General features: G+C 39.0%; 1 protein-coding gene across 1 annotated transcript; it reads left to right on the forward strand.

The window, feature by feature from the left end:
- The first annotated feature begins 890 nt into the window (after nt 1-890).
- LOC131989900 (P-selectin-like) lies at nt 891-9,372 on the forward strand. Its single transcript, XM_059355262.1, has 5 exons — nt 891-949; nt 1,645-1,689; nt 2,358-2,531; nt 3,547-3,723; nt 8,537-9,372. The coding sequence occupies exons 2-5, from the start codon at nt 1,680-1,682 to the stop codon at nt 8,974-8,976; spliced, it is 801 nt and encodes a 266-aa protein (XP_059211245.1). The 5' UTR covers nt 891-949; nt 1,645-1,679; the 3' UTR covers nt 8,977-9,372.
- The last annotated feature ends 9,611 nt before the right edge of the window (nt 9,373-18,983 follow it).

The raw sequence follows: 18,983 nt of genomic DNA on the forward strand, positions 1-18,983 counted from the left end.
TTTAAATTTTTTTTATATTTGTCAACAATATCTGTACTGAATTTTGAATATATTTCACTCTTACCAATAAAGAATAGCAATAATAAAATTTCAAATTAACAACAAAATATGTAGTCATCAAATTCAAATAAACAAAATAATAAAATAATTACAAAAAAATTAAATAAAAGCACCAAAGACCTTAGTTAAAAACAATTGTTGTCTAAAAAGGAAAATAAACATTTCACATATTTCACGTTAACAGATAAATAAAATAAAAACACTAAGCAATTCAAATTCAAATTTCACAAATTTAGAAATGAAATATCTACAAAATAAAAATGCATAAGATTACATAGATGGTGGTTGTTTTCTGTTTTCCTTTTCTCATTTCACATCTGAAATGACTCTGAGGAAATTCCTCTCTATCCTCTCTGTTTTCCACTGAACATGCACAGTAAAATCAGCATTACCCAGAATAACACTGTAAGAGTTGATCTTAACACTTTTTAAGTGTCTACATGGGTCCACACCTCAGTGTTAATGTAACACTTTTTCGAGTGTTGGTACCTTTACACTGAGTTAGTGTAAATTTGACTCTTTTTGGTGTTAAATTTTAACTCCAAAAAGAGTCAAATTTACACTACACTCGAAAAAGTGTTACATTAACCCTCTGAGGTGTGGACCCATGTAGACACTTAAAAAGTGTTAAGATCAACTCTTACAGTGTTAATTTGGGTATGCTGATTTTACTGTGTGCCAATCAGAACCCATAAATTATGCTGTAACTTTCCTGTCCTTTGTGTTTTATCAGCCGGGGGGCCGCTGGGCTCCAAGCCTCTCCTCAGTTTCCTGCGAGCTGGTGGTTTGTGAGAAACCCCCTCCTCTTCTCCACGGTGTCACCGAGGGCGACAGCTACAACTACGGGGACTTCCTCATGTACTCGTGCCTGCCAGGCTTCGACATGAAGGTACTGCTCAGCAGGCCAAGTTTAGCAGCAAAGATTAGAAATAACATTTAGGTGACACACAGGGAAACAACAGCTGTAGGGGAAACCCAATCTACCAAAACATTCCTGCTTTGCTGTGCAATTGAGCCCCTTTTTCCAAGTTTTTTAATAATAATAATAATAATAATAATACATTTTATTTGGAGGCGCCTTTCTTGGCACTCAAGGACACCGTACAACTCCTAAAAGATGTGTTTTTTGTGTGATTATGCTGGCAGAAAGTCATATCCTGTACAACAACAGAGCGCTCCCTCTCCCCTCCTGCACTGTGCTTTAAAACAAGTCCGAGCTAATGGCTAACAATCAGATTACAGCAGGTCACATGATTTCCCCTCAGCAATCGATGCGAGTGTGCAGTTACAGAGCAAACACAAGCAGCTGAGTCACTCTATTCCTGATACACTGATACCCATTGATATGTTAGCCTCGGCCGTTTGAAATCTCGCCACAATGAGTGCATTTTATGACACTGATGATAACACAGAGAGGGCAAACTGCTGACTAAATAGTCCAGTGTTTCAATCTACGGTGAAAAAATCAATAGAGTGGATCTTGACTGTATCATGTTGTCTATTTTTTCTGCAGCTCAGTATCTGCTGTGTGTTTAAGGTCTTCTAGTGTTCTTGTGTCTTTACACTTTGTTCATGTTGTCACAGGGAGACTCGATCCGGACGTGTCAGGGGGACAGAACATGTGTGTTGGTAGGTTTGTTTACACAGAATATTAATGTATCTATTGTTGAAATGACTCATCAGTAAAGCTGGAACACACCTTGAGAGAATGAAACCTATAAAGTTAGAGGGCAAAATATAACTTGCATTTATTTTATTGATTGCATTTTTTACTTACAGTCATAGAAAAAAAAATTAGACCACCTTGTTTTCTTCAATTTCTAGTTGATTTTAATGCCTGGTACAACTTAAGGTACATTTGTTTGCACAAATATAATGATAGCAACACAAATGGCTCATAAGAGTTTAATAAGTTTAATTTAAGAGCTGCTATCTAGACATTTTTCATGTTTGTTTTATATAGATTTTGGTTATTATGAAGAAAACCATGTTAAATGTCTAGATATCAGCTCTTAAATTAAATTCTTAACAGCTAATTTTATTGTTATCATTATAAATGTCCAAACAAATGTACCTTTACTTATACCAGGCATTAAAATCAACAAGAAATGAATTAAAACAAGGGTGGGCTCATCATTTTTTCCATGACTGTATGATTTATGAATTATGGCTTATGGAGGGTGTAACGTGGAGTTTCGCAGAAAGGTGTTCAACCTGTTTCCTTATCCTATAGACACATACCTTAGTCTCACCACGCCTTCAACATACAGGTTTACGCTTGTCTTTTGTGTCCCCAGCACAATCCTGTGGGCCTCCTCCCACAGTGCAACATGCACAGGTTCACACGTCAGGAGAGACGTATCTACACAACGCCAGCTATGTGTGTAATGCTGGTCTGCAGCTGTTTGGCTCAAAGACTCTCGTCTGTCAGAGCAACGGCACCTGGAGCCTCCCAGCTCCAACATGTGAAGGTACGGAGACCATCAGAGATCAGTTAGTGGATGGATGGATGGATGGATGGACGGATGGATGGATGGATGGATGGATGGATGGATGGATGGATGAATAAAAAGATGGATGGATGGATGGATGGATGGATGAATAAAAAGATGGATGGATGGATGGGTGAATCAAAAGATGGATGGATGGATGGATGGATGGATGGATGGATGGATGGATGGATGGATGGATGGGTGAATCAAAAGATGGATGAATGGATGGCTGGATGGATAAAAAGATGGATGGATGGATGAATAAAGAGATGGATGAATAGATGGATGGATAATGAGATGGATGTATGGGTGTATGGATGAATAAAGAGATGGATGAATGGGTGGATGAATAAAAAGATGGATGAATGGATGGATGAATAAAAAGATGGATGGATGGATGGATGGATGGATGGATGGATGGATGGATGGATGGATGGATGGATGGATAAAAGGATGGATGGATGGATGGATGGATGGATGGATGAATAAAAAGATGGATGGATGGATGGATGGATGAATAAAAAGATGGATGAATGGATGAATAAAAAGATGGATGAATGGATGAATAAAAGATTGGATGGATGGATGATGGAAGAATGAAAAGATGGATGGATGGATGGATGGATGGATGGATGGATGGATGGATGGATGGATGGATGGATGAATAAAGAGATGGATTGATGGATGGATGGATGGATGGATGGATGGATGGATGGATGGATAAATGGATGGTTGGAAAAAAAGATTGATGGATGGATGAATAAAGAGAGATAGATAGATATACATATTAAATTACATAGAATAAAAATAAAACAAATAATCACTATAGATATACACAATATATTAAGAATTAGAATATTCAGAATAATAATAATAAAATCAGTACAAACATTTGAAAATCAGTGCAGAACTGCAAATGAATTGAGCACCATTTGAAGCAGTGTTTCTCTTTGTGGATGATGAGTTTAATGTGCGTGGTTCTCTGTGGTACCAGCGTCCAGAGGCTGCGACAGCCCCAAGCAGATGCTGCACGGTAAAGTGACGGAGCACAACCTGAACACAGGGCGCGCCGTGGAGTTCATGTGTGATAAAGGCTTCAGTCTGGTGGGAGATTCTCCGGTGGTGTGCATGGGCGGCAACACCTGGAGCTCCACCTTCCCCACCTGCCAACGTGAGAAACACACACAGCCATTTACACATAAACACACAGAATTCACTGGATGTTTCAGTGACGTGATGTGAATGACTGTAATCACTGACAACCACCACTCACTGTGGCTTCCTGTGACTAAAGTCCTCTGTATTTGGTAAATGTTTGCAACACACAAACCAGTTTCACAACACAGATTGTCAGAGTTTATATCAGAAACCAGAAAGATCTTTACTGTTATTACACTCAAATACAATGAAATATTGGATGGCTTCTCTTCATGCATTCAGTAAATAAAAAATAAAAAATGCAGTCATGGAAAAAATGATTAGACCACCTTTGTTTTCTTCAATTTGTTGTTCATTTTAAATCCTGGTACAACTAAAGGTCCATTTGTTTGGACAAATATAATCACAACAAAAATAGCTCATAAGAGTATATTTTAAGAGCTGATATCTAAGAAACACCTTACAATAGAAGATAGAAGCTCCACAAACAGATTTCTGGAGCTTTTACAACAGATATTTAAGTATTTCTTAAAGGGGAAGTCCAGTATTTTTCAACCTATTTTTTGTTTTATTGTTTAACCCTCTGAACCCCAACAAACATACTGTATGCTTTTTTAAATGTCACCAAAGATACACCATTTATCGTAGTAAGAACCTGTAAAAAAAATCTTCTTTTAGAAAAAGTGACCAGAAAGAAGCTTAAAATTGTGATATTTCTCTCAAAATCACTTTATTTCACGTCTCATTTAAAACATTGCCACAAACAAAACACTTGGAATAAACTATAAATAAAATGAATCATTTATCAGAGAAATTCAACTTGCGTTTTTCCTTTTTTTATGATTTTGTCATTATAACTGTGTTATTTTGCACAAAAGACATTTTGAAGTTGTTTCTTTATAAAAAAAAATAATACTTTATTGAAATTTCAGATAAGTAAATATACAGTTATACAAAAAATATACAGTTTTGCAAATGTAAATACAGTTATACAAAACACAAATTTATATATATTTTCACAAATTTAAATACACACATATATATATAAATATGTATCAAGGCAGTTCAAGAAAATAAAAGAAATGCATGCATGTACATATACATATACATGTGCATATACACATAAACATACATTGAAGTTGTTTCCACTTCTAGCCATGATTGTGCTGATTCCATAGAGCTGCAGGACTTATAGATTTAACTGAAATACAAGGCCACAGTGAGTAAAATGTAAAAAGGAGCAACAAATGCCATGAAACAGCTTGTTGGGGTTCAGAGGGAACAACAGCTTGTGAAATAGTTCCAGTATTGATTACAGGAGCTTCCAGGTCAACAGCCTCAATGAAATGTTACATCCTCTAACGGTTTGTTTTGGCCCCAACAGGCTCCGATTGTTGTTATGAGTGTCTGACATCATGATGGAGAGAATCCCACAGAGAATGAAAATGTTCCTCTTTACATTTAACATGATCCAGTCTGTTTGTGATTGACTTTAAACAAGTCTTGCTCAAGGAGAAGTCTCCTTCTGAAATCTGGATATCGGGCAGCAACAGGTCCCACAACAGTTCTTGTCCCTATGTGGACCGAGGCATCACAGGAACACGTCTCTAGAGCCTCTCCCTCTGAACTGTGTCTAAAACAAGATAACAACACTAAATCTGAGAGAAAAGGTTTCTCAAAACCAGTGAAATTATCTGTCCATGCAGCAAGATCATTTCCCTTGACAAGATTTCTTGAAGTAAGATTACAGCGTGAAGTTGAACACTTAAAATAAGATATTAACTCTTAAAACAAGATAAACTAGGACTGCGCGCAGTACTGAACGGGCCCTCACAGTACACGCGTGTCGGGGCATGCTGCCGTCTGGGTTTGTGCGTTACAGGGACCAGTCTATACCACCCCTATGAATTTCATTGCCTTAAGTCTTATGGTCTGGGCACAGTGGCACTTATTAAATTAAACTGCCGCCAGAGTGCCACCTAGGGTCGATCAATAAAATCTTCAAGGGTTATCCTCAGGAGGGCATTGACAATAAGTATACCAAGTTTGGTGTTAATCCGACCAACCGATGTGGAGATATAAAATACTTAATTTTAAAGAGCTCAGTGATCGCGTGGATATAAGTTTTTTGAATGTGCGATAAAGTATGTGGAAGTTATTAGCCAAAACGCACTTTCCTTTACTATAGCGCCACCTAGTGGTGAAAATTCAGGATGACAATAGATTATAACATTTTTCGCCAGGTGTGACTTATATTTAAAGTTTCATGAGTTTTGGGGTATGTTCAGGCAGTGAAAAATGCGATCATTTCATCACGAGAAAAAAATAAATAAATAATCATTCGAAATACAATAGGGACCTCGCAGGTCGTTGCCTGCTCGGGCCCTAATAATAATAAAAAGAAAAAGAATAATCATTCGAAATACAATAGGGACCTCGCAGGTCGTTGCCTGCTCGGGCCCTAATAATAGACGGACCAATTACAATAGGGTCCTCGCACCGTTAGTGCTCGGTCCCTAAAAATACCAGGTTGGGATATGACTGTCATTAACTTGCATTGTAGCGAAATCCGTGTCAGTTTCACGGAAATTTGAGTTATTCCGTGGCTATTCCACGGATTTTGAGTTAAGCGAATCCGTGGCTATTTCACGGATTTCTGTGAGACCAGGTTGCTAAGATCTCTAATCCACTTCCACTTTAACAGAACGAGGCATCAAGCTACTAGAGAAGAAAAAGCTACTGAGCTTCTTGGTTGTTGTTCGGGGGAAAATACTATAAGTCCTCTTGGACGATATCAAAAATACCTAAAAAAGCTTTAAAAAACTTGACTTTTTTGACTTATTTTTTAGTGCATTTGTCAGATTTACCCCTCTAACAAACAAATATGGGAACAACAAATACCTGAGCTGACTAGACTTTGAGCAGGAGGAGCCTGGCCTCGCCTGGCTGCTGGTTAATACATGTTGCTTCATTCCAGGAAGAGGAGAGGTTTGAGAACAACTCTGTGTCAGTTATAGTTGACTTCCAGCGAACTAAGGGAGTGTCTGGGAACTGCCGTCACCCAAAATGTTTATCCATTTAACCCTCTATGGTAGGCATTATGATGCCAGTTAGGAAAAAAATGTTTGGAGTGTTTTTTTTGTCTTAAAATAGACTAAATAAACGTAATCTGAAGAAATTTTATAACTTTTTTTATTGGGGAGTTTTCGGGGTTTGTTGCCCATAGCAACATTGTACCATAACGGTGCACAAGTGAAAAAGAACGTTTTTAAAATGAATTTTAACATAATTTATTTAATAAACATGTGTAAAAGATTCAGTAGCTTCAACAGGGTAAAAACATAACATTTTAAATTTAAAAACATTATAAAAGAAACTTTTTTAACCGGTTTCTTGTCTGAATGTTGCCTGTAGGAAACATTGAACCATTGAACCAACGACCCATTGAAATGAATGTCTTCAACAGTCTAAGTGTATGAAACTATCAGAAATGAATCTTTACTCATCTACAGAGTTATTCTTCAATGACTTGAACCAGGAGAACTTGACTATGACGGCGTATTAGGGCCAAGTACGGTAATATTTCGGGAAAAAAGTTGCAAATTTACGAGATTAAAGTGGCAAATCTGTGCGAAAAAAGTCGCAGATTTACAAGAAAAAACTGGGGAAAAAAGCAACTTTTTTCTCGCAGATTCACCACTTTAAATCTTATAAATGTGACTTCCTGTTGGGTTTGAGGTATGGGTCCAAGAGGGTTTTTGGTGCACATGAAGCATGTGTGTACCAAATTTCGTGGTTCTATGTGAAACCTACTGCTGGGGCTAGCTGTAAAAGATGTTACTTCCTGTTGCCAGCGGGGGGCGCTATGACAGTGTATCAATATTGACATGTGGGTGTGTTCCGGGCTGGACCTTAATCACGTGTGTGAAATTTGGGACAGATTGGACAATGTATGGTCAAGTTATCCAGTCTGGTGTTAGATGGCGAGACGCCATATTTTGCCGCCATGCCACGCCCACATAGTGTGACAGGCGGTAAAGATTTATACAACTTTTGATCCCAAAAGCCTTGTGATGGTAGTGACCAAGTTTGAAGTCAATTGGATAAAATCTGTAGGACCAGTTCATCAAAGTATGCAACGTGGTCATTTTATGAAAGGGGGCGTGGATAAAGCATAAGAATAAAGCATAAATTTCAAGTTATTAGACATTTTTCTTTAATTAAACTTCATAAGAGTATATTAAGTAGTTAAAATGGGCCCTAGTATTACAAAATTAAAACACTGCTTATATAAATGCACCAATATAAATAATCTAATAATACATTTGGAATATATATAACAATCTGCATAACGAGTAATGTTACTTTTGATACTTTAAGTACATTTTAATGCTGATACTTTTACACTTTTACTTGTAGTGGAGTCATTTCACAGTGTGGTATTAGTACTTTTACTGAAGTAAAGGATCTGAATAATTCTTCTGCCACTGAAAAAATACCAAAGTTTCCCTTTAAGGTTGTTGTTTGGATTGTTTCAATTTGAATCTTGTGGTAATTATTGCCCCTTTTTGAATTATTAAGTCTCAAAAATCATGACATCAGGAAAGGTTTTTTCAGATAGATTTCTTCAGATTGTTATTAACAGTCTCAGGAAAAGATGAGCATAGTCTTCTTCTCTTGTGCTGTAAGGTGTTTCCTTTATTTTGTAGACCTGCAGCTTCCCCTCTTTGCTCCAACAGCAGGTTGAAATGTTGGAGAGCTTTTAGCATGTTGAGTCGGCTGGAGGAGCCAGAGAGATGTAGAGTAACTGGTGGGTTGTTGTTCAGGGGTGTCCTGTGGCCCCCCCCTCCACGTGGCCAACGGGGTGGTGCGGGGGGCGGTCTTCCAGTTCGGGGACGTGGCGGCGTACTCGTGTTTTGGCGGCTACGTGATGGAGGGCGTCGGGAGGAGCAGGTGTCTGGAGAACGGCACCTGGACGCCGCCTCCCACCTGCAGAGGTAGAGAGACCAGACGGACCAGGACTCTTCCTGCTTCCTCTCACTATAACAACCTTTACTACACCACCACGCCCTGCTGCTGCTGCTGCTGCTGCTGCTGCTGCTGCTGCTGCTGCTGCTGCTGCTGCTGCTGCTGCTCCGCCTCTTTATTAACTGCTTCTCTCAGCTGCTGCAGACACACATCTCTCTGGAGGTTATTAACGTCTCTGTGCCTCGTCTCTCTCTCTCCTCTGATGCTTCGTCTGCATGTGCTCACTATGCAGAAGTAGCCAAGAAAACATTGATATTAATAACAGGACACAAGCTTAATACAGGTGCATCTCAATAAATTAGAACAGCGGTTCACAAACTTTTTTAGCCGTGCATCAACCCGAAAACAAAATGCAATAAGCTTTTTTATAGCCATATTAAAGGCGGCATGTTTAATCATGCTCAAATGAGAACACACATAATAAAATAATCACCATCACAACAATGAGGTCTCGCTTTTGAATTACTCTGACACACAGTTTCAATATAATGCAACAAAGTTATGTGCAAGCTTCCATTTTTGAGAGCAAAGAGGATGATGACAGGCTCAGGATCAGAGGCAGAAAGCACATTAGTTGGGAAATGTTATAATATTTTGAGCCGCATTGAACAAAAATTGCAGCAAGTTTAAATGAGCGTGGAGCAAACAACCCGTCATCATAACACAGGCTGGAGAAATGGAAGAAGATAAGTTAATATTACAAAAGACCAATTTTAAAAAGTATGTTTAATATGGAAATGTTCCTCTGAAAAGTCTGTCCATCTATATGACTCAGTACTTGGTTGGGGCTGTTTGACTTGAACTACTGGAAATGGACTTTCCATCATATTCTAATGTATTGAGATGCAGCTGTAGATTAGAAACATAAGAATATCTTCCTTCTAAGTTATTTTAATCAAACAATAGTGAAGAAAACTCCTCTTGCTGGGGACGGAGGTAACATGTTGCCTCCTGGCTGCTTTGGAAACTATTTTCATTTTCAAAAAAAGAATGTTTATGTTTAATACTTTACCAACACTGAACAGACACTTTTGGTTATTTTAAACCATTTCTTCTGACTCTATAATGATAATATATAACTGTTACTGTTGAAGAGAATGATTTTTTCCATGACAAAAGATTTCTGCCGTATCACCACCCCGACCTCTACCCTTAAAATATTCAAAGAAACATGAATCACACTGATGACCAGTGGTGACGCAGATGCTTTAGCTTTAGTGATGGGTCTTTAAAAGCTTGTATTAGTAGTGAAATATATGAAAAGGAATAAATACATTTGAAAACACATTTAAATAAATACAATATAAATGCAAAATGACAAAAAAAAGTTAAATAAATGGGCACATTTGAAAACATAACAAAAATGTATAAAAAAATAAATACAAAAATAAATACATTAATGAAAAAATAAATAAAATAAATGATAAAACAAATAGGGATTCATTAGGAAATTAAATACAAAGAGGAATCAACAAAAATGTAAACAAATGAAAAGCAGAAATAATATTTTTTGTCACATTTTATCAGCTAAATAATGCCTACATTTATTTATTTTTATTTTAATAGCATATTTATTTATTGCGTCATATTCCATATTATTTTAGGGTCGACATGTTTCCAAATATCCTGTCATTAAGTCTATTTAAAGTTGTATTTCCTATCCATGTATTATCTTATACCATTAGATGTAAATATTCATTAAGCGTCATGTTGTATTTTTTTAAAAAGAGCTTTTAAAGCTTTTTTAGGGATCAATGTGCTGCTTTGTTTGTTTGAGACTGTTTAAATCACCAGGAGCTTTATTACTGCAGGTTTATTACGTATGGTGAAACTGTTGCTGTTTTAACAGGAAAAGGCAGACTGGAACTGGCTTCATCAGCTATAAAACTATAAAGCAGTGAACATCACACACACAATTTACAAATGTGATATCGGAGCCTCCATAATCATCGTATTCATGAGCTTCTTCTGTTGCTGCAAATTTCAAGGGAAAGGCAAACGGTGGACATGCAAAATGAAATTCAAATGGCAACTTTTACATATGAACGTCTACATCCTCAACAGCTGCTCCCCACACACACACACACACACACACACACACACAGACACACACACACACTGTGGTTTCTGTTGATGTCTCTGATACGTTGCAGTGAGGAATTTAATCTGCTGTGTGTGAATGCTCCCTCTGTTCAGTGCATGACGTTCCTGAAACTCTTCTTTCCTCATATTTATCTCGTTTCGTTCGTCTCGTTTCGATGACACTCATCTTGCCTGTGTGTGTGTGTGTGTGTGTGTGTGTGTGTGTGTCCTCTCCCTCAGCGGTGTGTTGGTTGCATTGCCAGAACGGAGGTGTGTGTCAGCGGCCCAACACTTGCTCCTGCCCCGAGGGCTCTGTGAGGAGCGTAATGCTACATAAACATCAGTTTAAAAGATTTAGAAAAGACTCCTGGAAAACTATGGTGTCACACCTGCTCACATCTAAAGACAAGTGTTGAGAGTTTTTAGTCTCACACTGAGCTTTTATTGTGAGATTAGACTCTCTTGCAGGATAACTATTTACAAACTACAACTAGATTCTTTTAGCAGTTTTCCCCATCATGCTCTTAGTAAAAACTGACTAACTGGAGGAGAAGCAGCTTTTGGCTCCAGCTGCTCTAGTGTGTGACTCAGTGGTTTGTGTTGGAAAAAACAACAACAACAAGAAGAGAAGACGCCACAAAATGCCCCTCACAAAGCTGAAAAAGGGTTTCTGTTTTTATCACATGAAAAGTTGACTATTTTATAGTAAAAATAGATATAAGCAAGAATAAAGGATAGGAACATTTAGAAATGAATTCATGATATACATTTATGTCCTTAAGTATGATGTGTTTAATTGAATAATTATGTATCAGCTCTATCAACTTTCATTTAGTTAATCATTGATTATTTATTACTTATTTATGTATACATTTATTTCTCCTTACTGTCTCCTTACTGTTCTCTTTACTAAGAAACATCTAAATAAATGACATCACTATATTTTATTTAGGACTGAGCTTACTAGCATTACTGTGATGTTACTTTTTACTGTCTGAGTCATTTTACTGGAACCAGTCTGAACCGGGGACCTTTCCCCCGCTCATCTATTGGTTGGTGATTTTGTTCCGTCACTGAGACTTGAGATAATATCAAACACGTTTGATATGATCCAAACCAAGACTATAAAAGACTGATATGAAACAGAGCAGATTACTACCTTAAACTAACCATGGAGATGACGGAGCGCCGTGACTCCAGTAAAACTCCTAGATTTACTAAAGACTTTCAGCTTTTAGTCTGGGACTGGGGAAATATTTTGGTTTAAGCTCAGCATAAATCATGAAATACTCAATGGACAACCATGGTGACAGGATCCTAAGTGTGCTGCAACTCAAACTCAAACAAACACTCCGACACACACACGCAGGAATCGAACCCGCTTGCTAAGCAGGTTTGTGCAAACAATAGTGCAGCAACAGGGTGAGAGAGAAAAGAGAGAAAAGCTGCTTTCAGCTGAGACTTTGAGGCAGTTATTGTCATTCTTTGTTCTTCGACAAAACGCAATCAGACAGTTTAGAGACGTTTTGTGTCACTCAACACAGACATTAAAGGAACAATAATCAGCAGCATTTAAACTTTACGCTGCTCTCAGATTCATTTAAACTCACTGAATAACTCTAATAAACTACTGAAGAAGAATCCTGCCGTCTTCTGTCATCCTCTGTTTTTACATCTGTGGAGGACAGAAGCCACCCCAAAAAACCCCAATATATTTAAAATAAATACTGAATAAATGCAAAAAAAAAAGATTCAATAAATAATGTATATATATATATATATACATTAAAAAAACATTTAATGAATAGAAAATAAATGTAAAAATGCTTTAATTAAAAAATATATAAAATAAATGGGAAAAAATGGAAAAATTATAAATATAAAACAACACATTAAAAAGCATTTAAACACATCGAAAATACATGTAAAAATTATTTCATTCAAAAATATTAAAAAAAATAACTATTTTAAGGGCCTATTTTATTCTAAAACTTTTAAAAAACAACAACTTTGAAAACACATTTATATAAATTCAAATAAATGCAGAAACAATAAAATAAAAATAAATGGACATTAATTAATAAATACATTTTGTATTTTCTTTGACAAAATAAAAATGAATACCAAATGAATACAAAAATAAATAATTGAATGATTAAATAAATTAAAGTGCAGTGTGTGTTGATTTCAGTTTGTCAGCCAGAACAAGCGAGTTGAAGATGTCCCAAATCTATTTATAACAGATAAAAATAATAAAAATGGACTGTGAATTTAAAGTCCAACAGCTGGAGTGACTTTGCTCTTTCTGCAGCTGCCGTCTTCTTGCACTTGATTAGATTCTCCTTGATCGATGGAATTACTTCTTCTTGCACCTGCAGCGTGACCCTGTTCGTCAGTTTACCTTTCCTGATCACCATGCACCTGGATTTCTTTGGCTTAAACTTCATTCTGGCCCACGTTGTCATGCGGTCCAGAACTGTTAGCACCCACCTCGCCTCCACATGGGTTGTGGTCGTCACTGTAAGGTCGTCCATGTAACCTCTTATTGGAGGTTGTCGGATACCCGATTGTATTTTAGGGCCTTGGGCTTCCTTCCCAGCAGCTGTTATCAGGAGGTTCATTCCCATGATGAAGAGGATAGGGGAGATGGTACAACCAGTTACGATCCCTTTTTCCAGGTTTTGCCACTGTGTTGTAAAATGGGCTGTTTTGAATCGTAGCTGGATTCCGCCAAAGTAACTGGTGATCATTCCCTTGATGTGCTGAGGGATGAGGTAATGGTCCAGTGCTGCATGGATGAGGGCGTGAGGGATTGACCCATAGGCATTTGCCAAATCCAGCCAAAAAACTGACAGGTTGCTATTGCTGGCTTTGGCCTCCCGGATCATCTGACTGAGAACACTGATGTGTTCCAGGCATCCAGAGAAGCCCGGGATCCCACATTTCTGGATAGCGGTGTCTATGTATCCATTCTCTGTCATGTATGAGGTCATCCTTTTAGCCACTACAGAAAAGAAGATCTTGCATTCTACACTTAGCAGTGAGATTGTTCTGAATTGGTCTATGATTGAGGAGTTCTCTTCTTTTGGCACGGAACAGCCTTCTGCCTTTTTCCAGAACGATGGGCTGGGGGCAGAACCTGTTCTGGCCTTTTTCACCACCTCTTGGATTTCCTTCCAGGATGGTTCGCTGATGTTGAGCTCTTTTCCGGGTGTTTCGATGCCGTCAATGTTTCGGTTGGGATCCTGGGCCTTGTTTCTGGAGATGTCATTGTGTGTCTCTCTCAAGAACGCCTCCACGTCTTCTCTGGGGCTGGTCAGCCTTCCAGATTTTGCTTCACCCAGCAGTCTTCTGGTGAATTGGAAGGGGTCTTTGGTGAACTGTGCTCTTTTGTTCTCTCTATCCTTCCTCCTTTTCCGAATGCCTTCTGCTCTTCGAAGACTGCAAAGACGTTCCCGCAGTTGACTCGTCAGGTCCTTGATGCCTTCCTTTTCATCGACCGGGGCTCTTTTGAAACGCTTGTTGAGCGTCTTGATTTCTTCCCTTAATCGATGGATTTCCCTTTCTCTTCTGCTTAGTTGGTGTGCAGTCTTGGTGTAAGCCTTCTTGTCCTCCAATCCAAAACGCTCCCGTGCCAGATTGTATGTTATTGTTGTTAGGGTATTGACTTTCTGCTCGGCTGTCCCTGCTAGTGTGGCCTCTAGCACTTTGTCGATATCTTGGTCTAGTTGGTGCCATTCCTTAGTGTCTCCCATCTTGGGCCATTTGATTCGTTCCCTCGCAGGGTGGGGTTGGCTCTCTGCGGAGGTATTAGAGGAGTCCCTCCTGTGGACTTGAAGTGACACAGTTGCTGAGAGATCTCCAGGGCTGTGGGGTTCTTCCTGCCTGGAGCTCTCCTGCGTCTCACCAGGTGCAACCACTGTGCGCTGCACATGTGACTCCTCCTTTCCACACTTGGTCCTGCCTTGGTGTATTTTAAGGCCTTTTGTGTTCTTGCAGGTCTTTCCGCAATGACACATTACTTCCATTACCTCCCCAGTTAATGTTGTTTGAGTGAGCCGTCTCGTTATCCGTAAGTCCGTTGTCCTAGCCGTTACCATTGTGTCTGTCCTGTTGAGTCGCTCATCCTCCCCTCCTCTCGGGCGACTCTGGGGGTATTGCTTCATATTTCTTTTCGTAACTTGGGTTGGTGCCCTCTTGCGAGTGCTGTGCACGAGGTCGCTAACCTAATACACCCATGCCAGTCTTTCCTGGAGGTCATCTGTCTCTCCAGAGTCACCAAACTTCCTCGGTTGCCATCCAGACTTTCCTGGAAGTCACTGGTTGCCCAGAAATCCATGATTACAATTACATCCAAAGATGCTTCTCCTTCATTCACTTTTGGTGAATGTGGCCTTGGCCAGAAGGTGTTGATGTCGTCAGGTGGTCTCAATCGATCATTGGGTGTTTCGACCCTGAACCGCAACACCCTCCCGATGGTGGGTCGGCAGTGGTGGCCAAATCACTGCCCATCAACTCCTCCTGGCTTCCAGCCAAACTCCTCCCTCCTGCTCCACAACCAGCAAGAGGCTCTTTCTGCTGCCTCCCCCAACCTGCGAGCTGCCGTCTTTCTTTCCCTCCCCGTCACCCCAATTGCTGTGAGCATTCTCCACACTGACTGGGCAGGAAATCCTCTACAGCCGACCTCGACTGGGAAAAGCCATGCCTGCCACCATTTCTCTCTGCAGTCATGCACAAGATCCTGGTATTTGCTGCTCTTTCTCTCAAACGCCTGATCACAACCCTCTTCCCATGGGACTGTAAGTTCAATGAGGATGATCTTCTTTGCCTCTTCAGACCATAGTACCGCGTCTGGCCTCAGGGTTGTCTGGACAACCGGGGGAATTGCAGTCTTCCCCCCAGGTCTACCTTCAGCTCCCATGATTGGGCCTTTGGCAGCAGATTGCTTCTTGTTGTTGCTGTGGTTGCTGGCTTGTATCCCTCCCTTACAAAGTTTACTGCTGGTATTGCTTTCTCATGTGGTTGGCGTTTCTTGCATCTCTCCTGCTCCAGGGTGTTAGCGAGTGTCATGAGCACCTTGTCGTGGCGCCACCTGTATCTTCCTTGGGTAAGTGCTGTTTTGCACCCTGACAGGATGTGCGCCATGGTACCCCTCTCCCCACAAAGCTTGTACAATGGGTCCTCCCTCAAACCCCACTTGTGCAAGTTTGTCGGTGTTGGGAGTGTGTCATACACCGATCTTAGCAGGAAGGAGATGCGGAAAGGCTCCAATCGCCATAGATCTCCCCCAAAACATAACGTGTCTGTCACTTGACCTGACCTCTGTGAGAGTGATCTGACCGTCTAAAGGGGGGCAAGGCAATGACCACACGTCACATGACTCAGCACCACAAGTGACAAAATGTCATTGTTTATCTGTTAATTTATTTTGTTAATATTTATTATTTTCAAGACAGAACACGAAGAGAGGGGGGGCGACAATGGGCATCGAAAATTGTATTTATTTTATTTTTTTTCCTTCGGGGGTGACTGTCAGCGCCCCCTCCAGCAGATGGCGCTCTAGGTGACCAGCTATGTCGCCTAGAGCCGGCCCTGTATATATGTATAGATATGTATAGATATAGAAGGTAACTGTTCCTGTAACTGTTGAAATAGCGGTCTGTCTTAGCTGGAGTACTGTCAAAAAAACCCCAAATACTACAGTTTGTTGACACTTTACGCAGGTTTTTAAGCATGCAGCAGGTGTGTCCTCAACTCAAGTTCCATGTCGTTTTGGTGGAATAACAAACAAAATGCTGAAACTTAAGTGAAACTTTGACCCTTAAATGTGTCGAAAAAGCATTACTGCATTACTACATTCCCCTCATGTCCTGCATTTATTATAATTTAAACAGTCTATGGTCCTGCGTCACAAAGGCTGTTTAAGTATTTTAATTATTAGATTTTTCTGCATGAAACTTATGTTTTCCTTAAAAAAATGCAGTTTATTGTCGAAAAAAACTGTAAAAACAGTCATTATCGTCAGAATTTAAACTTGCCACTGTCCTCGAACAGATCACAGGTTACCAAAGTTTCCGTTACAAAAAGTAAATATATGGAATATATATGGAATATATATATATATATATATATATATATAATGTAATGTAAGTTAAAGGGCACAAGGTAACTGTTCATGTACTGTATTATAATGTGCATATATATAATGTATAATATGTATTTTTAGAAGATTTTTTATTTATTTTTAGAATCTGACTTATTTTGTGACATTGTGACTGTTTATCAAACCATCTCAGGAAATCTCTAATATCAGTCATTTCTGAAAACAGAAGACCTTTTTTTGTTAAACAAATGCTTTGTTGTAATTGAAACTTAATATGAAAAATATAAAAGCCATTTTTGGGCTTTATTGTTAGGACAGAGTGAAGGGGAAGACATGCGGGAAAGAGCTCCGGGCCGCCCGCTTACGAGGACAATGCCTCTGTGGTACGCGCTCTACCAGGTGTGCCACCGGGACGGCCCCCTAAAAAAAAAAAAGTTAAAATATTTTCTTTAAAAAATATTAACATATATGTATTTGTATATATTAATATATCACATACATATTATTAAAAATATATATTAGAAGTTTGTGTAAAAGGCCTCCCGTTTGAAAGTAAATATATATGTAATCATAAAAATATTATATAAATATAAATAAATAAAAAATTCCAGTCCAATTACATTTTTACAAGATCAATTTTTATACTACGCGATATTGATGCAACATAATTGATGTTTTTTGAAACAGGTTAGGTCATTTAGTACTTTTATTTTTGATGTTTGACTTTAATACTACAGTTGCTTGGACTAAATAATAATAATAATGAGGTTAATTTGAGGAAAACATATGTGAAGATGAACATTTAGTGGAAAATCTAAATCCTACTGGCTGCATATAAATATTCATAGGATATTTAGCAGTTTTATTTGCACTCTCACAGGCAGAACTATCACTCTGCTTTTCCCTTTTTTACACTGCGGCTCAAAATGAAACTAAACACCAGCGAGTTAGGAGAAGTCTCATATGAGTCATCTACCCAGAGCAGTAAAGGATGAATCTCTCAGCTGGAGAAGCTCTCGCCTGCTTCCCCTGAATTATGAATCATTACGTAACAATACTGCGTCTGTTGTTGTTGGTTATCCTGCCGAGACGTTTCCACGATGACTGCTGCTGAACTGACTTTACCTCTCACCCAGAGAGAACAAACAGGAAACAGTTATTAAATGAACAGGACACCAGAGCGTCCCTCTGCCTCACTGCTTCCAACCTACACGTTTTACTTGTTTATCCACATTTTAAGTACCACTGAGGCACAACAGCTGCTGTTTCTTCTCTGGTATTTGTGACTCAAATAGCGTTCTGTCTTAGCTGGAATACTCTCAAAAAAAACCCCAAATACTTCAGTTTGTTGACACTTTACGCAGGTTTTGAAGCATGCAGCAGGTGTGTCCTCAACTCAAGTTCCATGTCGTTTTGGTGGAAAACTAAATGCTGAAACTCAAGTGAAACTTTGACCCTTAAATGTGTAGAAAAAGCATCACTGCCATTTGTGTCTCATTGGTTACTGGTGATGAAATGGAGAAGTCAGAGTGAAACAGTGACTCAGTATTGCAAAAATAATGAGAAGCTTTCTTTCAAAATAGTGAGTTAGGGTGGGTCAAGACCAGCTGCAAAGTGAATTTTCCTCCATCACGTTTGCCTTGTTTTGACCACAGATTTTTCAAGTTATTCCCCACATTTATCATTATTTAAACAGTCTATGGTCCTGCATCACAGAGGCTGTTTAAGTATTTTAATTATTAGATTTTTCTGCATGAAACTTATGTTTTCCTTAAAAAAAAATGCATTTATTGTCGAAAAAAACTGTAAAAACAGTCATTATCGTCAGAATTTAAACTTGCCACAGTCCTTGAACGGATCACAGGTGAAGTCAGAGTTCAGGCAGCTGCAGACTGTCTGAAAACACCCTGAGAGTCATTATGATGAGGAACTTTATTTGAAACAATGACTCAGTATTGCCAAAGTAATGAGAAGCTTTTTTCCAAAGTACTGAGTTAGGGTGAAGTTAGTGAATTTTCCTCCACCAGGTTCGCCCTGTTTTGACCACAGGTTACTTGTGT

The sequence above is a fragment of the Centropristis striata genome, chromosome 17 (assembly GCF_030273125.1).
Source record: "Centropristis striata isolate RG_2023a ecotype Rhode Island chromosome 17, C.striata_1.0, whole genome shotgun sequence".
Taxonomy (NCBI): Eukaryota; Metazoa; Chordata; class Actinopteri; order Perciformes; family Serranidae; genus Centropristis; species Centropristis striata.

Coding starts and splice junctions, on each gene's coding strand:
- LOC131989900 (XM_059355262.1), top strand. Junction 2,532..3,546: donor CCCAGCTCCAACATGTGAAG/GTACGGAGACCA, acceptor CTGTGGTACCAG/CGTCCAGAGGCTGCGACAGC. Junction 3,724..8,536: donor CACCTTCCCCACCTGCCAAC/GTGAGAAACACA, acceptor GTTGTTGTTCAG/GGGTGTCCTGTGGCCCCCCC.